This window comes from Ovis aries, chromosome 25, assembly GCF_016772045.2.
Source record: "Ovis aries strain OAR_USU_Benz2616 breed Rambouillet chromosome 25, ARS-UI_Ramb_v3.0, whole genome shotgun sequence".
NCBI classification, from domain to species: domain Eukaryota; kingdom Metazoa; phylum Chordata; class Mammalia; order Artiodactyla; family Bovidae; genus Ovis; species Ovis aries.
The window spans coordinates 9749058-9771165 of record NC_056078.1 but is presented as its reverse complement, the minus strand read 5'-3'; the positions used below and the strand labels follow the sequence as shown (position 1 = coordinate 9771165).

Below are 22108 nucleotides of genomic sequence, written 5' to 3'. Positions count from 1 at the left end.
TTTATATATTCCATAAAAAGTGAGCACGTCAAAAACAAACCCAGGTGCTTCACAGAATATCAATATTTAAATTTCACCTAAGAATTCACCTGTTTCCTGATTCCTTGCTCTAGAGCTCTGGGCATGTGAATGACTGAAAAGGACTTCCATCCTGTAGGGTGGAGTAATTAAATGATTTATTCCATAATCTCTTGTTCTTCAATACCGTGTTAAATGTTGGGGAAAGAAAAAAAATCAAAATAAAGCTGCTGCCTTCACAGATGCACAAGTCTGATGGAAAGCTCAATACATACGATACATAAACAATGAATGGAAATATACCATGGCAAGTTACATAGTGAAGTAGCTTCCCCCAGTTAAAGAGAAGAGGTAAAAAAGAAATAAACCTACATATGTCTCCACAGCTATTTATTGTATTTAATCTACATCTTTCTTCACAATCTGAATCTTTCTATCAGCTGTCTTCTCCAGCATGAGCACAACTAATAAGAATTATGAAATTCATGTTTTGAAAGTCTACATTGTGAACAAAATTTCCTGAGATTTTCTTTATATCAAATATGCACACTACATTTTTAAAACCTAAAAATTGTCTTCAAGCAAGTCAATTTTAATTAAAAAATAGCATATATGTGTAAAATGTACAAACCAATGCTATTCTAGAGCTTTGCTTTTCAAATTATTGATTGTACCCATATGCTATTCAACTGGGCTCCCTGGTGACTCAGATGGTAAAGAATCTGCCTGCAATGCCATTCAAGCAATAGTGTATTAATTATTCCTTTGGAAAATTCAGCATTACCGTAGTTTTATCACTAAAAAAATCTCTCTTTAGAATATCAACACCTTAAAAGGATTTATTTAGAGGGGGAAAAAAAGAATTAAGTGAAATCACTAGCAAAGCAGAGGCTCCTGTTATTACTGGCTTCAAAATGCTTATTGCTGGGTACCATGAATGGTCTGGGGTCTCACAAACCTGAGTTGTGTCCCTCACAAAGCAGTTGCAAGAAGCGGAAGAGGTCACAGGTGAATTCGTCATCCTGCAGAACCTTTTCTCCTGCAGGAAGTCCAGAGGGACCCAATGTTATCAACCACTTTAGCCTCAACCTCCCTTTGTATCCCCACCTCCATCAAACTTGCATGTTCATCTAGCATCGTCTGAACCAAAAACAGTCACAAATCATAGCCACTTTTCTATCTGAAGCTCTTAAGATCATGCGCTTGACAGATAGATGCACTTTTTCTTGGTAAGAAAAGAACATTTGACTCTTAAAAACTCAGATCTCTCTCTGTTAAAAGTAGCAGCATGGGTTTGGCAACATTTTAGAAACAACCTGAAGAGGTTTATAGAGATTTGAACTTTTCCCCCCTTTCTATCTTTCTTTTTGTGTAGGATCTCTGCATCTCTTACAAATGTGGAAGTTAAATCTGCTTTGTTCCTAGAGTCTGACCAAATGTTTCAATACAAAGGCGTTCGGTATATACATAAAACAGGGCTATAAGTTTCTTGTATTCACATATTAATGAAGGGATTTCTGTGAAAATTCCAAATGACTAAAAAATGTTTCTTAACTCATTTCAAAGAATTCTCTCATGAACTTGTCCAAATAGAGCGCTCATTGGTTGCAGCATTCCTTCCAGAGGAGGAAGAACTGGTAAGCGGACCTAACTCCAAATATCAAACCAAAAGAAAGACTTTGCTGACTCTGGCTAAGAGAGCTAACCCTAACAAAGCAGTGTGCAAAGGAGGACATCTCAGCCATTGGAGGTGTTCTGCATCATTCAACACTACCTACACGTGTGGGGGGCCAGGATGAAGCCTTAGGAAAGGGCTCAGATATTTCAGCTCTATTTCAATATAAATGTACCTTGATCACAAGTTACTCTGAAAGCAAAAACACAGAGAAGGAAACAAACAAAAAACCAGCACCACACAAATGAAAGCTGAGTTTAAAAGCATAGAGTGTCCACGAAAAAAGCACTGTCAACATTATGAGTGTATGCTCTGGAATCTCAATTTGTTTAGAAAGCAAAATGACAAAAAACATACAAATGTTGTTTGGCAAGTGAATGAATATACTCATGTATTTAAAAAATAATAATAATAACTTTTCAGACTGGAAATACTTTGGGCTAGGAAAGAAAACTATGCAATGATCATGTGTTTACTAAAACTGAAATTATGAATGACCATAATGATAGAGAAGTGATGGACTTACCAGTCTGCAGTCTGTGACTTTCAAAGTGAGAGGCTTCATATAATGGGAGGGTTAGGAAGCAAAACCATTTTGAAAACTAATATAAACATTAAAAAAAGTACATAAAATCACTGTACTGGTTTCCCTATGAGCCTGCAAGATATGATATTTGGTGACCAAACTAAGATCACCATGTCTATAAATGTGACATGGCAAATCTAAATGTTTAAATGTGTGTTGTTTTGAATCTCAATACATGGCTGATAAGCCCATTTCTCAGTGTTTACATTCATGACAGGATAGGAAAAAAGGAACAGTCTAGACTAATAAACAAACTAAACTCTTCACTGATGACACTTTGTATCATTTCATAAAGATACTTTAAAATGATATTTAAATCAAAATATTATGAGTTAGTTACACAGACTTATTGACTTTTTCCTTGTTGAACCCATCTAAAATGTTTTGTTTTTCGATTTTCAGAAAATTGAATCAATAAAACCAAGGACATACTATCAATCTTCATAACTTCAATGTGGAATAAGTAACCCCTGGTAGAAAGTATTCAGAAAAGTTAAGACTGAAATAAATTACCGTGTAGTCTACCAGTGTACCTAGAAATGCTCTGTACAATGCACAGTAATTTATAACATAACATTTTATTTTTTGTTGGCATGCACAGTATCTTTTAGACTGTACACCAAAACACACACAAGTGACTTCATTTACGGTGGACACGCTGCACACAGCAGAACAAGAGAGAGAAGGGAGGGGAAAGGGGGCAGGTCAAGCCTTCATTTGCCATCAGGCGGTACTAGGTTATTGACTAGGGTACTGCTGGTTAATGAATACATTCCTATCTGATTAAAATGCTGCCATTGCCCATGCTGCCTGTAGGTGGTGCAGGAACAAAGATGGAGGATGGCTTTATGTCTGCAGAAGGTACAGGAGCACCAGTCTATTTCGGGATGTGCGCAAAAGAAATTCCATTGTAAGATGGAAACTAAGGTTAATAAGAAATAACGAAATGGAGTAAAATGTAGTTGAAAGTGCTCTTACATTTTCAATATCTTATTTGCAATAGCTGCATGATGGCCAAATGCAGCTATTGTGAAGGGCACTCCTTTGGTTTTGTTTTCAATTATAAAGGGCTTATCATGTCTAACTCTGTAATAAAGGGGAAAGTTATTTCAATACTGTTGTGATGATGAGTTTGTTCCTTGTGCTTTAGGTTTCTCATCTATAAAATGAATGGAAAATGTATACTGTATACCTCACTGGCTCTACGTAATCTATCTGACCCTTTTTTTTTTTAATCAATTGTAGAAAGGTTAATATTATTAGGAACAGTGGCAATGACACTAAATAAAGATGGGAACAACATCCCCATGTGATAAATACAGTTACGTGAACTTAGGTGTTAAGAATGTTTATATTTTCAAAAAGTTGCCTTAATTTTAACGGACTAAATATTATAAAAAATATAAATTTTCATCTGAAAATAATATTAGGTAGACTTTATTTATTCAAGCTACCAATAAAAGTTATTCCTCTTTTAGAGATTTAATAAAATTAAAATACTTTAAAAGGCTTTTCTACTCCCAAATGGTTTATCAATTAATAAAAAAGTACACAAAGTTTTGCTTAAGTTCAATTAGAACAAAGTTGTTTTTATTTAGACTGTCCATAGATATAGCTCAACATTTGCAGACCTAGCTTGAGAAAAGATTTAATTGTTAATAATTAATTATCAATAACTGTTACTAAAATTAGTGAAATAAATAAAAAGACTATTAAATATATAAACAATTGCATAAGCATCAATAGACTCCAGAAGACTAAGATCTCCAGTGTTGTAGGGTCTTGCTATGTCAATATCTCTATAATGTGGAGATTAAAAAGTGAGTAGTATGAAACATGGGACTGGCTGCATTGAACAATTCCCTAAAATCTACTGTTAAGTGGATCTCAAGAGGCCCCATTGTCATGGGAGAAATAATTCTGATCACAGATCTTTAGAGAACTTAAGTATTTACTTTGTATATGGAAAAACTGAAGGATAAAGGCTAAAAATACTTTTAAATAGTGCAAAGTTAGGTATTTAATTCCACGTGTGTAGGTTTAGTATCATTGCTTAAATGATCTAAATATAGTTGCTTAAATAATATTACAACTCAAATAGTAAAGAATAAAAAATTTATGATTTATTCATTTGGTCATGTTTTGTGGCTTTGGGGATCTTAATTTCACAGAGTCCTAACTACTGGGTGGCCAGGGAATTCCCCAAGAATAAAAAACTTGAAACTGGATTTATAGCTAGCATTTAGTTAGTGACTATAGTGTGCTAGGCATTGTGCTAGACATATTTTCTCATCATTTCATTTCATGTTTGCAATAATCCTAAAATGCGGTGATATGACCCCATTTTGTGGTTTGGGAAACAACTGAGAAATTAAGTAACTTGACTACTATCGTAGAGCTATTAACAAGTAAAAGACTTGAATTCAGTAAACTTCAAGAAACACTCATTACATGTCCCCTGTGTGCTAGGCACTTTGTGAGATGCTGGGGATAAAAAAGACTAATGGACTAAAGACAATTCCTAACCTCAAGAAGGTCACAGTCAGGCAACAAACAGGTAATTTCTATACTGTATGGTCTCTCTAAATGCAGGGTGTCATAGTTCCTCCACTTCGTAAAGTTCACAGCAGTAATCAGTCTTTGACTGACAATCATTTTGCCTATTGTTTATCTTAAATTGTGGACTCCTAACTTGTTTTCAATTTTAGAACCCAGGGAAAACCATATTTTAGACATGTGGCTTTGGAAAAATCAATTCACCTTTCTGACTCTTTTTTCATTATTTTGATATGGGACTTAACAATCTCCTGACTTCCATAATTCATAGGGCTGCTGCGAGAATCAAATTGGTTCAAACAAGTTCAACTGCTTTGAAATATGCAAAGCACAATAGGAATCAATGTGAAGTTTTAATGGCTTGAAGTAATTCCAGTGGGTTGTGAATATAATAAATCAGTTATAATTTGATTAAATGCATTTATTTAAACTAAGGTAACAACCTAATACCATGTATAAAATGCATTCCTAGATAATAAAAATGACCACTGTATGAAATAAATTAGATAATAGATAATATGGATAATAAAATTAAAGGCTAACAGTGGAGAAAAAATTTTTTTGCTTTCAAACATGATTTCAGATTGTTTTTCTTATAGCCTTCTCTCTTCATTTTTTTCCTTTTTTTTTAGCTGAAATATATATATATATATAGTCTATTTGGTATGCTAGCACTACTGAGAATGAGGAATCTGTGAATTTTAGTTAGTAGATTCTACTGGAAGCATTTTGAAGAGTGAATGTGGGAATTTAGATTCCAAGTGAATCAACACACAAACATAGTATCACAGAAGTGTTACTTATATAATGGCTCTCCAAGGTCTCAGAAAGAAAGCGCAAGTTCCCTGTCAGGGTAAAAAAGGTCCTTTAGGGTCTCCCACAAACTACCTTTCCAACCTCTAGTGAGTTCATTTCTTTTCAATGACACCAGGTTACTGTTCTCCCATATGCTTTGTACCTTAAACTTGGCATCTGGGGATCTCTTTCACTGGGATGCTTTTCTTTGCCTTCTTATCTACCAGATAAACTTCTACTTCAGGCTGTGTGTTACATCTATGATGATATACTTCCCCCAGCTCTGGCAGCTAAGTATCAGCTCAGTTTTCTTTTAAACAGAGGGCATTGCTCTGAAGTTGCTTATTTACAAGTCTCTCTACACAATACTCTGGATTTCCTATATAAATCCCATGTCTAGGACAGTACCTAGCATGTAATAGCCACTCAAATTTAGATGAGTGCTTCAAAGTTTAAAAACTATGCAAGGATGTTTAAAAAAAATCTATTTAGTGCCATGAACCATAGGCTTTCCTTGAAGAGAATATTTACACAGGAATGGGAGAGTAATATAGTTAGGATCCAGATGGATACCAGGATCTACTGGATTCCATGTGGGGAAGTACCCTTGGGACAATCTAGGGTGGAAGATAGCCAATAAATAATTAAGCACGAAAAACACTAAAAAAAATTAGGGTGGTCAATATTTAAATATTGCTACAATTATCCTTTTGATTAATTAATTAAAAGGAAACCTTTTCACTCAACTTCACACAGACTTCATGAGGTCACTATAAATATATAGGCAAGAACCTCCACGCAACACATTACCAAATACAGGTGGAAATGGAAGAAGCTTAACTTGTATTAATGTTTTATATAACATTTTAGAAAATCAAACAATTTCTGAGGAATCAGATCAGCTTCCAAATTTTAACTTGTTTATGAAGTCAAGGATCCCTGCAAAATGATTAAAAATATAATGCAGTGTCTTCAACTATATTCCAAGAAAATGTTTGAAAGAAGAAAAACTGCACTTTCAAGCTCATCATGAATTTGTAATGAGGATAAATGTTACTGAGGAGAAACAAATCAAAAATCCAAGGATGGAATGAAATTTCAAAAATTCATAGAAGTTTTTGGTTTTGAACTTCATTCATATAGTAAAATAAAACACATAGGACTAAAAAATATACAGAGAAGACAACACTGAGCACATCACAAAATCTAAACACATCTGAAGATTTTTTTTTTTTTTTAACAAGCGGCAAGTCCAGACTTTTGTATTGAGTGGGCCAAAAAGTTCCTTCAGGTTTTTCTGTGAGATTTTATGGAAAAACCAGGTAGGACTTTTTGCCAACCCAAGAGAAATGAGGGAAATTTAATAAGGTGGGATAAGGACACATGGCAAACTTACATGACAATGACAGTATAGAAAAAGGAATATCAACAATTAATCCGATAGTCTTACACAGCTGTCCTGTATTTGTGGAACAGAGGTATGACCATGCTATGCCGTTTTATATAAGGGACTTGAGCATCTGTGGGCAGGAAGAGGGTCCTGGAACCAATCTCTCACGGATATCGAGGGACAGCTGTATACAAACCTTGAAGGAGCATGTATTTCCTAATGTTATCTCAACTCAATATCATGTGTAATCATAAAAAGCTTAAAAGTGGTATTTAAACTTAACAGTGGATTCAAAAATTGGCAACAGAAGGGCCCCTTTCAAGGGAGACATTAGGGAGCCAGTAATTTTAACCTAAGCCAATGTATAGGACACAAAATAAGTCCCCCAGACTACTAGAGATGGGAAGGAAAGGGGATTGGCTTGTGGAATTGGCAAATTAAAGAGAGAAAGAATGCCTGCATTTTAGCCTTGATCCTGCCACATTGCTGTGTGACCCTGGATAAGCCATAGAATCGCACTTTGCCTCACTCTATTTATAAAACAGGGAAAACACCATGGGAAAGTCATAGGTATGAAAAAGTTCATGTATTTAAGTAACACATTTTCCATAGTGATATAATTTATGGTCATTTCATCATCAGGAACAGATTTAGCTTAATAAAGACAATTGGTTAGGATGGCAATTTGGCTCTATCAGATTATTTTCTCAGTCCTGAGCTTATACTGCGTAAGCCTCAAGCTCTGAAGCAATGAGATCACTAAGGGATTCAGATTTTTTAGTCTTTTCTACATTTTCCAAGAGGGATGACCTAGGTTCTTTCTCCTATAAGGGAACATACTTTTCTTAACAGTTGCAGAATCTTTAAAAGAATGGCCACGTAACAAAATTTTTAAAATATGCCAAAGATAGAGTCAGTATAGGTGTTCTCAATCTGGGAAATAGTATCGTAATCATTAGAGCCAATGAGTTGTCATTGCACGCTCTCCTAAGAGGCCTCTTGATGCAGGCAGCAGTGTGTATTGAGAAAGCACAACCTAATCTCTGAAGCCGTGCTGACACACAAAATACTGTTCAAGAAAATCTCATCCCTTCTTTATCACCATCCTATGTCATGCCTTTTAGAGACTACCTTGCAATATCAATGCCATCTTTGTTATTATGCTAGCCTAAAGAGTAAATACTTGCTACTGTGACCAGTGTTCTTTAAATGTGATCTCAAGAATGGAAGTTCATTTCATGTTAGAGGGTTTTTAATAGATGATATTTTCAAAGGCACAGAGAAAAACTGTAAATCTCTTAATAGTTGGAAGTGTACTGGAAGAGTCCAATGGCTAAAAGGAGACTCTACCATTCACCACCCACCCTGGATCAGCTTTGATTTTCCCATGCACCACTTGGTACAGCCATAAAGCCACAGCATGTCCAAAACAGAAACGCCACAGGGAAACTATTGCACACATTCAATCATTTACACAATAGTTGCAAACACTGGGTCCACCAGAACTTCTTTTAAATGAAAGAACAGAACCGAACAAATCCAAAACCATCATTTAAATGCTTGTTGCCCCTTCATGTCTACTATGTTAATAACTACACATCCTCATAGGAAGGAAAAAAAAAAAAAAAAGGAAAGCTTGATACATAAGTTTTAAAAGTAAAAGGATGCATAATGATGAAAAGTAAAGAATCTACTTGCTAAAATGGTCTGGAAAAGGAAAACCACACAAAAACTGTCACTATCAAGACTATACATCAAGCTAACAACAAATAAAGGAGCAAATAAAGAAAAGGCAGTTGATTTTTAATAATTACCACGCTCATGAGTGATGACTGAGGAAGGGAGAATATACATGGACAGTTGTTGAAAGGAAAGGAAATGGGGAAAAAGAAAAGAAGTTGAGACATTGTTTTTGTTTTGCTGTTTGTAAGGAAATAAAATATAAACGTGTTAATCTATTTGGGCAATAACTTTTGTGGGCATCTTTAAAAAGAATAAACTAACCAAACCAATCTCATATTGAGAGATAGAACTAATTCTTATATCAGGGCGGCTGCTCTTATCAAGGTATTTCTGAATTGGGACTCACAGGCGTTATTCCAATCCATATCTGGTTAGATAAAAGTCTAGGAGGCCAGGAAAATGAACCTGTGTGGTCACTATTTCTTTGTGGGAGCTGATATAAAGAGTGACACAGAACAATGAATGGAATTATGTTCAGAACCTCTGGTACATTAGGTAAAACTGCAGGGGAAAATAAAATTGATTTCTAATTCCAAAACAAGGAAGTCAGACTTTACATAGAGAACTGACTCATTTTTAGGCACTTTATAGCTGGAAAAACCCTAGGACTTCTGTGAGACCTTAAAGGCAATGCAGTTAATGGGATGTGGGCTTTGTAGTGGCTCTGAATTCTCCAGACAGGTCCAATAGGCCAGGAGTGGTAACTGGTGACACAAATGTTAGTAATGAAGATATTTAGCTTGATGTTCCTTTTCAGAATATCTAAGTTAGTTCAGAATTCTGCTGGTGATTTTTCCTGAAGGTAGCTAACCCAATTAAATAACCAATAATAATCAAGTATTAACTTGATGTCTGAACTTCTACATTCAAATGTCAAGCAGAAAATAAAATTACACAGGTGATATAGAAGCAGCAGCATTAGAATATGTATAAATGATCATCTTTAAAATACAGGAAGAAAAATGCAACTAAATTATTTTTCCTATTGTGAGAACAAAAATATACAGAGATAATTAGAAAGATTTGTTAATTCTAAAATATTTCAGAAAGGCAAGCAGACTACCAACGGCAGAGGGGAGAAAATTTATTTTTTTTGCAGTAAGCGTAGTTTTTTAGAAGACCCAATGTTCTAAAACTAATAATACATTGATAAGATGACAACTCCAAACCAGACAAAACAAACAAAAACAGATAAACACACGGGGCCTTACTCAAACTAAAATAATTTAAAAATCAAACACAAAATAATAAAAACAAATCAAAACCAAAAATAGAGAAGATACTTTTTTCTTAATAGATACCAAAATGAATGTGAAGGAACAATTATTTCTGCTTTAAATGCACAGTGTGCTAAATTTTCTAGTTTATACATCTATTTAAAGATAGAAAAATTCTATTATGTGGGTTATTTTTATGCACATGTACATTAAATGATCAGATTATTTAAACACAAAAATTACTTTTTAATTTATTTTCTTAAACAATTTGTACTTGCAAAGACATACGGATTTATCAAATAGAAGAACAACTGAGCTAAAAGGGATAGTGAAGTAAGAATACTGATGGCCTGAAGGCTCTGAAAGCATTACTATCCTAAGGAGACAGAATCTAGAAACCTAACAGTTTGCTAAAATGGCCAAAGGAAGTCAAACATTTTCTAATTTGGCTCATCCATGCACTTCATAATTTCAGATATAATTCTCTGATAAGGGTTCTTTATCTACTACCCAGCTAGGGGAAAAGTCACAGACAGTGGGTCTGGAATAAAAAGGAGTCAATTACCAACATGGAAGGTTAGGTCTGGGGTCTTGGATGTGACTTACGTGGGTGTCTAACTATGAACTTTTAAATGAGTCACATAAGCACGGTGTCCATTTAGATAACCTCACATCTCTCTGTACTGGAAAGGTAATTTCAGGGAAGAAGTGGGGACAGGTGATCTTTTTAATTTAAGTGAGCAGTACCTGATCCTTCCTCAGTCACCATCCCAAGTCCTTCAGCTTTGTTTTGCCGCTCAAATGCATTTAGGTCGAGGACGCTGCAGTAACAGGGAGAAAAACATTTAGAGGACTAACAGAACCTTTCCTTTCTTCAGAAGGGCAAAGGTATATCATGAAGTGTGAACCAAATGTTATTATGCATTGAAAACACACACTGACTCAATGTCTACCAATAGTGTTTTTTTGTAGCAGACTACCTCTCCAGGGACCACACTGAAATGATCCATGTGAAAGTCAAGTATATGGCATAAATGGCTTTCAACTTGGTAGAACATTACAGAGTCAGCAGGCATACTGAAATATAATTATCATAATCATGTTTTTCCAGTTGGAATAGCTTCTCACATTAAGTATATGTCAGGTTCTTTAGTCAAATGCTATCTGAATGATTTTAAATACTATAAAAACTACAAAATGATCATAAATTAGTTGGTTAAGGATCATTGTAGGGAAGATGAGATGTGATCTCAAGGCTCACAGATAAAATGAAATGGAATTTTATGATTTTCAAAAATCATATAGTATTCATTTTCAAATATGGAGAATATACATTAATTCTCCAAGGTCCCTATTTAAGCACAAGGAAGACTATTTTAAAACATTATTAACATGGAACAAGTTAGTAATGAAGACATTACTAACATTTAACAGCAAGATAGAATATAAGACACTTGCACATTTTTGCCCCACTTGAAAGTGTGCTTAACCATTAAAAAATCTTCTGTGAACACAACATTCTAAAACAACTATATACTCCAATAAAAATTAAATTTAAAAAGTTGTTTCAATACAAAAATTTTCTGTGTATAAGTACTGTCAGTAATGTAAAACAAGTACTTTTGAAGATACAACCACTGAGTGGAACTAAAGCAAGGAGAGCAGGTGCTTACCTGCATGACTGCATCAGGCCAGCCAGGCTCTGAAAGAAGCCCACGTCCTTTTTCTCCTTGAGGTAGTCAAGCATTTTCTGCAGAAAATAGATAAAACCACATGGTCACTGAACATAAATCTTATTTTTTGTTAAATAAGAACAAAACATTCTTTCTATGCTAAAATAAAGATAAAAAATATCAGTCCGTACAAACATGACCATGAAATAGTGACACGCATGTCACATCAAGAGGCTTGCACGTTTCTGTGCCTGTGCAGCAGGACATACCCACGGCTTAGAACAAGGGAGCTGCCTTACAAAACACCAGGAGCAGCATAAATATCGGGGAAAACAGTACCCTTAGTTCTCTTCAAGTCACTCTGTAAGTATTTGGAGATTCAGACAGTTCAAGTTTACTGGGAAGAAGGCCCATCTGAATGCTACTCACAGATTTCACTACAAAAGTGAGCTCCAGTGCAAGTTTGATGCATGACGCAGGGCACTCAAAGCTGGTGCTCTGGGGCAACCCAGAGGGATGGGGTGGGGAGGGCGGTGGGAGGGGGGTTCAGGATGGGGGGACCCATGTATACCCATGGCTGATTCATGTTGATGTATGGCAAAAATCACCACAATATTGTAAAGTAATTAGCCTCCAATTAAAATAAACAGATTAAAAAAAAAAAAAGTGAGCTCCTTAAAAAGCAGTCATCCAAGAGCTCTAACTACCGTATGCTGCTAAGACAGAAATTCAGTTTCCATTACCATGGTCTCTAAACTCAAGGAATGGTGGGAATCATTTGACTATTAATTTTTCTCCTCTGTTCTCAGAATGATGTTCAGATTCTGTAGTCAACATATTGGCTAAATATAAATTAAAAAATACTAACGCAATGCATTGCTGTGAGTATATTGTTACATGCCACAGGGAAACAGCTACTTCGAATGTGAATAGGATGTGCTGGAGGTTTCAAATAAGAAGTACATTCAAGATGATAAGAGAAACACTAAGAAAATAAAGTCACTGCTCTTCTCTGAATCTTAAATAGCGGGGAACAATTCCTACTATCACTGCTATTTAGACAGGGCTCAGCTAAGCAGTTAAAATGGTGGTAAGTAATCTTTTTCCAGAAATTGAGTTAAAGGTAATATAAAACTAAATATGTGAAGGCTGCATACACACGCACAAAGAGTAGTGTGTGTGTGTATTTGCACACATATGGATACACCTAAACATGCGTAGATACATACAAATACAGACACATAACAACATAGCTGTTTTGGGGGTGTATGTGTGTGTGTGATAACTTACTGGTATAATTAACATGAAGCAGTTATTACTCATTGGTCTTTTAAAACAAAATGAACATGGCTTATATGACAAAGGAAGGTATATCTGAAGGTTTAGAGAGAAAATGAAAAGATCTATACATACAGTGAGTATATTTATTACATGATATCATTATATCATTTAATTATTAATCATGTAATTATCATGTAATAATTATAATTTTTACATGATATTTATCACATCATCTCGCCTTTTGACTCAAAGGATTCTGGAGATATATATATATATATAATTAAGATCTTTTGAAGTAATACATAAGCTAAGGGAAACTATTTCTTGATCAGTATTGTGGAGAGATTAGGTAAGTTTTCTTTATTTGTCCTTACATTTTAAAAAAGTCATATAGTCTTTTACCATGGAAATCAAAAAAGAAAATCTGTAAATTGGATAGGAAAAAAATTCACTTTTATTTTTATTAAATTCTAACTGAAATTTAGCATTCCTTTCAACACGTAATCTAAGCAACAAACACAAGTAGGATTAATAATGGCTATGATTTTGTTACCAATAAAGATTTTGGATATTTTCCTATCACATTACAGTTGTTATAGCTACTTAAAAGTATGTAATCTTTTCTTCTCAATAATTATTAGACTAAGCACTAGATCTTTTGCTTAATGAATTCATAAGGAAATACACAACTTAAAAAAACCCCTGTTACATAACATTTTGATAACCACATTTCAAAATACTTTATTTCTTTTGTCAACCTGTGTAATTTTACTTCGTGCACTTATAAACATTACACCAAGAAGAGGCCAGAGATTTCAGTCCAGTTATAACATGGTATGATTATATTTACAGTAAAAAAGCACACAATTTGAGAACAAGGTAAAGATGAATTTTTCAGTTCTTCTACTACTAGTTTGGCCAAAAGTATTGTTCATATTTTCCTATAAGAAATTACAGAAAATCCCAAATGAACTTTTTGGCCACCTCAATACTTCACCTAGTTCAAAACTTAGCCAATCCAAAAGAGGCCGTCAAAATCTTCTGTTTTTCTTTTCTTAGACTCCAAGGTCTTCTTGGAGCATATTCATGGCTTTGCCCCACTGTAGTGATTCCCACCCTAGTGATTCTGGGGTTCACAACAACTTGAAGTCAAACATTCTAAGGTTCTCACTAGCCTTCCTTTCCTTCAATGAGAGAAGCCCTTTAACCTGCCTCACTAATACTTAGCCAAGAAAGAATAGTTATTAGTTCCCTGTTCATCAACTGTTCTTTCTCATATAGAAGCCAAGATATAAAAATAAGAGGTCTTAGTTTTAGAATAACACAATCTGAAATTTATATTATATTTTTGGTGTTCAATGAGCATAAGAATCTTTTCTGTGCTCAGAGCCACACCGTCAGGTGTGCCCCCAGAGTCATGCAGTACATGCTTGTCAGTCTGTTCCTGGTTTTTTTTTCCTAAGTCACTAAAAAAAAAAAAAAAATATATATATATATATATATATATACACACACATATATATATATATTAGTGAAGTAAACTTGATTTACAGTGTTGTATTAATTTTTGCTATATAGGAAAGAGACCCAGTTATACATATACATACCTTGGTTTTATATTCTTTTCCATTACAGTTTATTGCAGGATAGTGAATACAGTTCCCTGTGCTATAGAGTAGGATGTTGTTGGTTATCCACTCTGTATACAGCAGACTGCATCTTCTAATCCCAATTTCCATTTCCTCCCCTACTCTCCTCCCCCTTGGTAACCACAAGTCTCTACATCTGTGAGTCTGTTTTCACTCTGTTTGTGGAATATTTTAGATTTCATATATAAGTGAAATATGGTGTTTGTCTTTCTCTTTCTGAGGTGCTCCACTTCTTATGGAAACCTCTAGTTGTATCCATGCTGATGTGAGTGTCATGGCATTATTTCATTCTTTTTAATGGCTGAGTATTATTCCACTGTGTATACGTACCACTTCTTATTTATCCATTCATATGCCAAGGGGCATTTAAGTTGTTTCCATGTTTTAGCTATTGTAAATTGTGCTGCTATGAACACAGTAATACATGTTTCTTTTTCAATTACAGTTTGTTCTGAATATATGTCCAGGAGTAGGATTGCTGGATTTTATCTTAATCCTATTTTTAGTTCTCTGAAGAACCTCCATACTGTACACACTTTTCATAGTGGTTGTACCAATTTACATTCCTACCAACAGTGTAGGAGGGTTCCTTTCTCTCCACACACTCTCTCACATTTATTATTTATAGTAAGTCACTCAGATACTCTTATTCTAACAAACTTACAGATCTTTGCATTCAGTTGTATAGAGACATTGCATTATCAAATCCCCAGTCCTGATAACGTCTAACTTTCAAACTGAATATAGTTATAAAACTTGGTTGGGAAGTGATTTTACCTTATTTTAGGGGAATGGAAAGATTTATAACTAGAAAAAATTCTGAACAGTGCATCCTATTTACATGTTAACCCAGGAGCCAGCTTCATACTAACAAAATCTCAAGAGTCAATTTATAGGAGGTATAACACTATAAGACGTGTTCCCAAACTAGGCTGCCTAGGTAAGGATATTTATATTTCACTATTAAAACCAAACAGCTGCTTTATGCTGACTTAGTCACATGAAATGCAGCATTGCAAATAACACCATATGGCATGACTTCAGACTTCTAAAGAGAAATATTATCTATTGTTGCACCTAGAATCTGTGTTTATTGCGCTAACTAGAAGATATCTGGATACTAGGAGAAGACCATAAAATAAAGACATATTTTACATAGAAAGTGAAACAAATGTACAACCAATTGTTCTTTTAGGATGATTGTTCAACAGGATGACTATATGGTCCATCTACTTGAAAAGCACGTCATGTGAAAGGCTTCATGACATACCTGCTGTACTGTAGAGTTTCCTCCATTTAAGATAGCAATTCCAAGTTTCAAAGTAGCAGCCACCATGGGTCCAGTTTCACCTTAAAAATACAAAACATAGCGCTCCTTGCATCTCTTCACTTGCTACATTAACCAGTTATATCTCAAAGTGTGCACTTTTAAAGTCCTTATCAGCTTCCTACAAATGTGTGTCATGGTGGAGAAGGACAGACTGACTCATATACCAAAACAAAATTAAAGAGTCATAGTGCATATTTTGCCATCAATGTTTTTACTAAATTCTGTGTAATATGTCCACGAACTGAAATTACATGAGAAAACAGAAAAAAAGAACAGGTAGAAACAAATGATTTTGAAATACTGATACTTAAAATTATTAAAATTTAAAACTATTCATGTGTAATAAAATAATATTGAAATGAACATAAGCCACTTAAAATTTTCTCCTTCCTCCCTCAAGTATGTTTGAACAACTTTTATGATTTCCATTTCATCACTTTTATCTTCATGTATTTGTAGTATTGCTTTATTAAGATGACTAGTCATAATTTTAAGTTATTCAAGCAATAATGACAAAATTTAAAATCCAACTTGTTGTCTATAATTTAGCATACTATGCTTTATTTTTAATGTAATTCACCTCCACTTATCTTAGAAATGAAACAATCCTTATATTTGGAGAGGAGTGTTTAATATCCACTATTACTTTTCCATTCCATTCAAATTAGAATAAAAAGTTTTCATAAAGAAGATGTTACTAATGGAAGAAAAAGCAGCTTGAATTGGCCGGCTATTGAAAAATGTAATAGCACTTGAACTGCTAAAAATGACTCACTTTAAAAATCTAAACGTTTATATCAAGGGTCCTGGGGCCACATCCTGCTCGGCACCTATTTTTGTAAATAAAACTTTATTGAAACAAGGCCACACTGTTTATGTAATGTCTCTAGATGGCAGACAGTATGGCAGAGTTGAAGAGTTCCCCCTGAGACCCCAATGGCTTGAAAAACTGAAAATATTTACTACCTGGCCTCTCACAGAAAGTGTTTGCCCACCCCTGATTTACCTGATCAGTTTGTTAGCATTGTGTCCCAAAATAATTTCCCAAATGTAATGAACGGAGAAAAAATAGACCTTTCAGTAAGACTCTGATTGAAAATAATTAACATTGGATCTGGCAAAGAGAGTTAGCGACTTCATCATAAACATGAAATTCAGGGACTAAATAAATCAGTATAATACAAATAAGGGAGCTCCCAGGAAAGTCTGAAGAATCAACCCTTCCAAGGTAGGTGATGAGCCTCACCTTTGCTGGCACTGATGGTCTGCAGCACCATCTCAGCAGCACCGCGGTCGTGCAGCCTGGCTTGTTGGTATAGAAGCTTTTGCTTTTCCATTTCTTTTTCCTGAACACAAATCCCAACCATTTATGTTGCGACTATCATTAAGCAGAGTAGTTTTCTATAAACCATATTTTCATCATCTCTTCATGTATGGGCTCTATGACAACATTATGGACCATTTCAACACCAACAATGTTATTCAACAGATGTTAACATAGTCAGCTCTTGATTTTTTCCCTTTATATTTCTTGTGATAGACTTTTGGTACTTGTTTATCAGGATGAATTTTCTTAATTTTAATGACTGGATTAGTCCAAAGCCTGTATCATACTTTTGAAGTACTATACTTCATCGTTACACTTGCACTTTCTGAATGATACATTTGTGCATCAGTTTTTAATCATCTCCCAAGTCATGGCCATAACTTGATACTGCTCAGCAAATGGCTTGAGTTGCAAGTTATCACTGAGTGACAGAAAAACATCAACTGAGGACATGTTAGAGTTTAAGCAAAATTGAAAGCTGATATGGATAAAAAGGTAGGCTTCAACTAAGTAGTGAACTTATGATAACAGATCTCCCCAGTTCCCCCCAAAGAATAAAAGAAGCAATGTGCCTTTATATTTTGTATTCTCAGGTGGTAACAAACGATGCTGCATGGTACTGCTAGAGCAATGGCTGGAGATTATTCTTTTCTACTCAAACTACCACTGAAAATATACAGAAGGAAATCAAAATAAAATATAAAGGCACAGCAAGTTCAAGACTGGTAGGATCATTCACTTGAGCTATTCAGTTCGCTGGAGAATTGAGACGGAACCAAGCAGTATAAGTTGCAGAATGAAAGTTGCATAGAGCCCTATGACAGCGCGTCCATCAAATGGCGTGGTAGAGAAGCTTAGTCAATGGGACATGAAACAGTCAATTAGTATCATGTCCATAAACACAACGGCCAAAACATATATGACCTAAGAGCAGGAAGAGCTGCAGCAGAAGTAGCCAGAGTGACAGCTTTGCTGCCGTAAACTTTCCATCCAAAGTACGGAAAATAGACACTGGAAGATGGAAGAGGTTTAAAAAATGAAGGCTTGCTAGTTACAGAATATGAAAAAGAAAGTAAACTAAAAGGAGGGGGGGAAGAAATGGGCTCAAACAAATGAAAAAAGAAACCTTTAAATCAAAAGCAACCAACACAGACATTTATGCTGTTACCAGAGAGTTCTCGCCGAGGCTGGCAAATTTGTCTCTTAAATCTTTGATAATATCGTGCTGCGAAAACAAAATTGATCAGGGTTTTTTTCACACTATATAAGAGCTCCTGTGATTAAATTTTATTTTTTCTTAAATTATGTGATAGGCCTAAATGGAAGCAGAGAAAAGAAAAAAAAAAGGCAGCTTTGCTTTATATGTAGCCATGCTAACATCTAAAAGGTTTGCCTTCATGTTTAAACCTCTTCCTGTGAAGTCAAAAACAAAACGAAAACAAAACCACACAGACACACAAAATCATACTGTCATTACAACACAGTTTGAGAAAAACTGAAAGAAGACCCTTTTGTCTGCTCTTCAGGTGTTTTATAAAATTAGTGAGCAACATTTGATTCTTCCTTTTAGACCCAACAATCTTTGACTTTCCTCCCATTGCCAGAGCTATTTATGGAACTTTTACTTCCCAGTTTTCCCTTTGTGAAAGACTTTGCCCGTAAAACAATGATAAGAAATTATTGGCTTAAGGAACTGCACTACAATTTTTATCAACTAAAGAAGCAAGGGAGCTAGAAAGAGTGATTCTTCTATCGACTCAGTAGAACATACAAAGATAGATAGTCATCAAGACATCCAAGAAGATGGCAGATGCCAGCATGCTGTATATTCTTGAGGAAACACAGTAACAAAAAACACAGGCCATTGGTGCTCCAAAAGTAGCTAGACCAACTCAAAGATCTGCCAGGGCCACTTGCACAATAGATTCTAAAGTCACAACATCCTCTTCAGTAACTGAAATCACTCATGATGGATAGACCTCACAAGCACCAAGAAAGACAAGGTATCAAATGGCCTTCTTTACAAACTTAACTCCCTGAGCAAAGATTACTCATTTTTCTCACATAATATATAAAATCCAATAATAATACTTTGGGGGAGATGATGAGACTCATTTGAAAAAAAAAAATGTTGAGCAAAAAAGATATGCTGACCTAGAAGTGGGAAAACTATTTCATAAAGAGGGATCGACCACCATTTGAAGGCGTGCTGCGATTCATGGGGTCGCAAAGAGTCGGATACGACTAAGCGACTGAACTGAACTGAACTGTTAGATTGAATTGGAAGCTCTCTCTTCAGAATGTCTTTAATATTATTTATTTTTGTACTTTGTTGTCCTTTGAGGATTGCTTCTGGGTATATAAAGCTCCAGGAGTTGGTGATGGACAAGGAAGCCTGGAGTGCTGCACTCATGGGGTCGCAAAGAGTTGGACATGACTGAGCGACTGAACTGAACTGAACTCTGGATGTATAATTTAATCTCCTCATTAGAAATTTGATCACGACATTTAAAAAAAAAACTTTAAAAGGGAAAATAGAAAGTTTTCATGCAATAAAATAATGGACTATGTGGAAAAAATCTTCCATTTTATATGTACTTCAGATTGGCTTTTCTAAGCATACTGGAGACAGATCTTTTAAAAGTATCTTACTTGGGGAAAACAGCACGTATTTACTATAGCATTTCCCCAAGTAAGATACTTTTAAAAGGTCTATCTCCAAGGAACCCTTAAAAAGTAGGGTTCCTTGTCCCTTTCCACTTCAAATTCCATTTGAACTGCCTAAGGGTGTTATACATGCACTATACCTTCAACCTGTAGTTTCAGTCTTTAAATTATTCCAAGGTCACAAAGAAAGGTTAAGGGGAAAAAAAAATTAACAGGAACAGCTCTACAATTTGAAGTTTCCCTTAGGCGAAAAGTGCTGATCACCAAAAGCAACCAAGTATTATCATCTGTTTCCTAAATAAGATTGATATGAGTCTTTCAAGGTCAAGGGTGATCATATCTCAGACCTATGATAAAATCACAGTCATTGAATGGAAGCATTCAACATCATGATTTGCTTCTAATATAACTGAAGTCTGTAATAAAATTGCTAATAATCCTCCACTTTGTCTAAGAGTGGCTCAAGTCTTTAGCACTTGATGGAAGGGAGGGAGGGAGGAAGGAAGGAAGGAGAAAGATCTGAAGAAAAAAAAGCCATTTGATTCTTCAGAAATTTGCCTTATATGAGAAAAAATATTGAGATAAGAATAAATTATACCGTCCCTTGTTTCTTGATGGAGAAAACAGTTTATCCCCAAAATAGAGATGAAAATATGATGACAGCAAAGAAATTCACACTATTTCTGAAGGACCCTCCTGATATCATGGACATTTGGAACATCACAGTTTGAGGACAACAATTCTATAGCCTACGCATGCTACTGACTTGCATTTTGTTGCATATTCAAGTCTTCAGCAACTGGTGAAAAGGTTTTCATGTTTTCCTCTTAAACTGAATGTGAAAGCTGATTACAAGTGAAGAGAAATTTCCAGGAGATGAACCCTCTCTAAAAAAGTCTTAATGTAGTACTGGTACAAGTCAATACTAAATCATCTTATCTGGCATCTTAAATGTAGTCATAATCTACAAGGTGATGTCAAGACTTAGTATTTCAAGAACATCAAAATATAGAAGATTTAATTAAATAACTAAGAAGACAAAATTGAAAGGCAGTGAAATAGTACTAACAGTTTGGTTTACAACATAAACAGGCCAACTCAGACTAACGAAAAAACAAAAGTGATAGATAACAGTCACATTTCCAGAGATTCATCTAATTCTGTTCTGTATTCCAGCTTCCAAAACTATGGATTAGCCATATTCATATATGGATGACTCCCAGTGCTAGGGAAATACTTATAAGATTATAATTTTACTCAACAATGGATGGTTCCTCAAATTTTTAAATTTTAACTTTTTAAAAAACCAAATGTACATGGAGGTTTCTAGAAGTAAAGTTTCATGAGGAAAAGGATCACTGCTTGCTTCTTTATATTCAACACGAACCAGTACACATACACTGTATAGCCAGTAGCTCCCTGCACATTAAAGATGTTCAAGAATGCATAAATGAATGATGGAACTGAATAATGTGATATCATTTAGTATGCAAAATTAATCTGAAACTTAACAAACATTTCCTTTCATCTGAAGAGCTACTAAGTTAGTAACATGTGAAAACTTTAGTTTCCTTTTAGCACATGGTCTATGAAGCTGAATGATACACACACAAAAAAAGAATAATTCTCAAATTGTAGTTTTTAATTCATTTAGCAGCTTAATTTTTTCCCTGTACTACACATCCTCTTTGTTGCTGAACTATCAAATGGTACAATCATCTTCCAGAGTTGTTCTCAATAGGATGGTAACAGTTTGTAATGTTCTCTTTAATTAAAAAAAGTGTCTTTACCCAAAATAAACTTTGTTTAAATGCCAAAAATTTACTAATATACGATCAGCGATCACAAAATCACTAAACCAGAGAAATTTAGTTCAGATAATGTGTTGGAGGCTCTGAAAGTCAGACTTTATGTTTTTCTTCTTCCTGTATCAGATATACTTGCATTTGTTAGAGTATCATTTTCACTAGATTTGGCATATTGAGAACTAATTAATACTACCTTGAACTTCCAGATGTTCAAGCTGGTTTTAGAAAAGGCAGAGGAACCAGAGATCAAATTGCCAACATCTGCTAGATCATTAAAAAAGCAAGAGAGTTCCAGAAAAACATCTACTGCTGCTTCATTGACTATGCCAAAATCCCTGGCTGTGTGCATCACAATAAACTGCAGAAAATTCTGAAAGAGATGGGAATATCAGA

General features: G+C 34.9%; 1 protein-coding gene across 13 annotated transcripts in view; it reads right to left on the bottom strand.

The window, feature by feature from the left end:
- The window catches only part of RYR2 (ryanodine receptor 2), an 810976-nt gene that overhangs the window by 76323 nt on the left and 712545 nt on the right, over positions 1 to 22108 (bottom strand). For all 13 annotated transcript variants that reach the window (XM_060406755.1, XM_060406748.1, XM_060406743.1 and 10 more), the window contains 5 exons: positions 17160 to 17259; positions 15854 to 15933; positions 11654 to 11730; positions 10728 to 10801; positions 977 to 1057 (listed from right to left, as the gene is read on the bottom strand). In XM_060406755.1, the coding sequence (XP_060262738.1) occupies positions 977 to 1057; positions 10728 to 10801; positions 11654 to 11730; positions 15854 to 15933; positions 17160 to 17259 (412 nt within the window). The remainder of the gene's footprint in view (positions 1 to 976; positions 1058 to 10727; positions 10802 to 11653; positions 11731 to 15853; positions 15934 to 17159; positions 17260 to 22108) is intronic.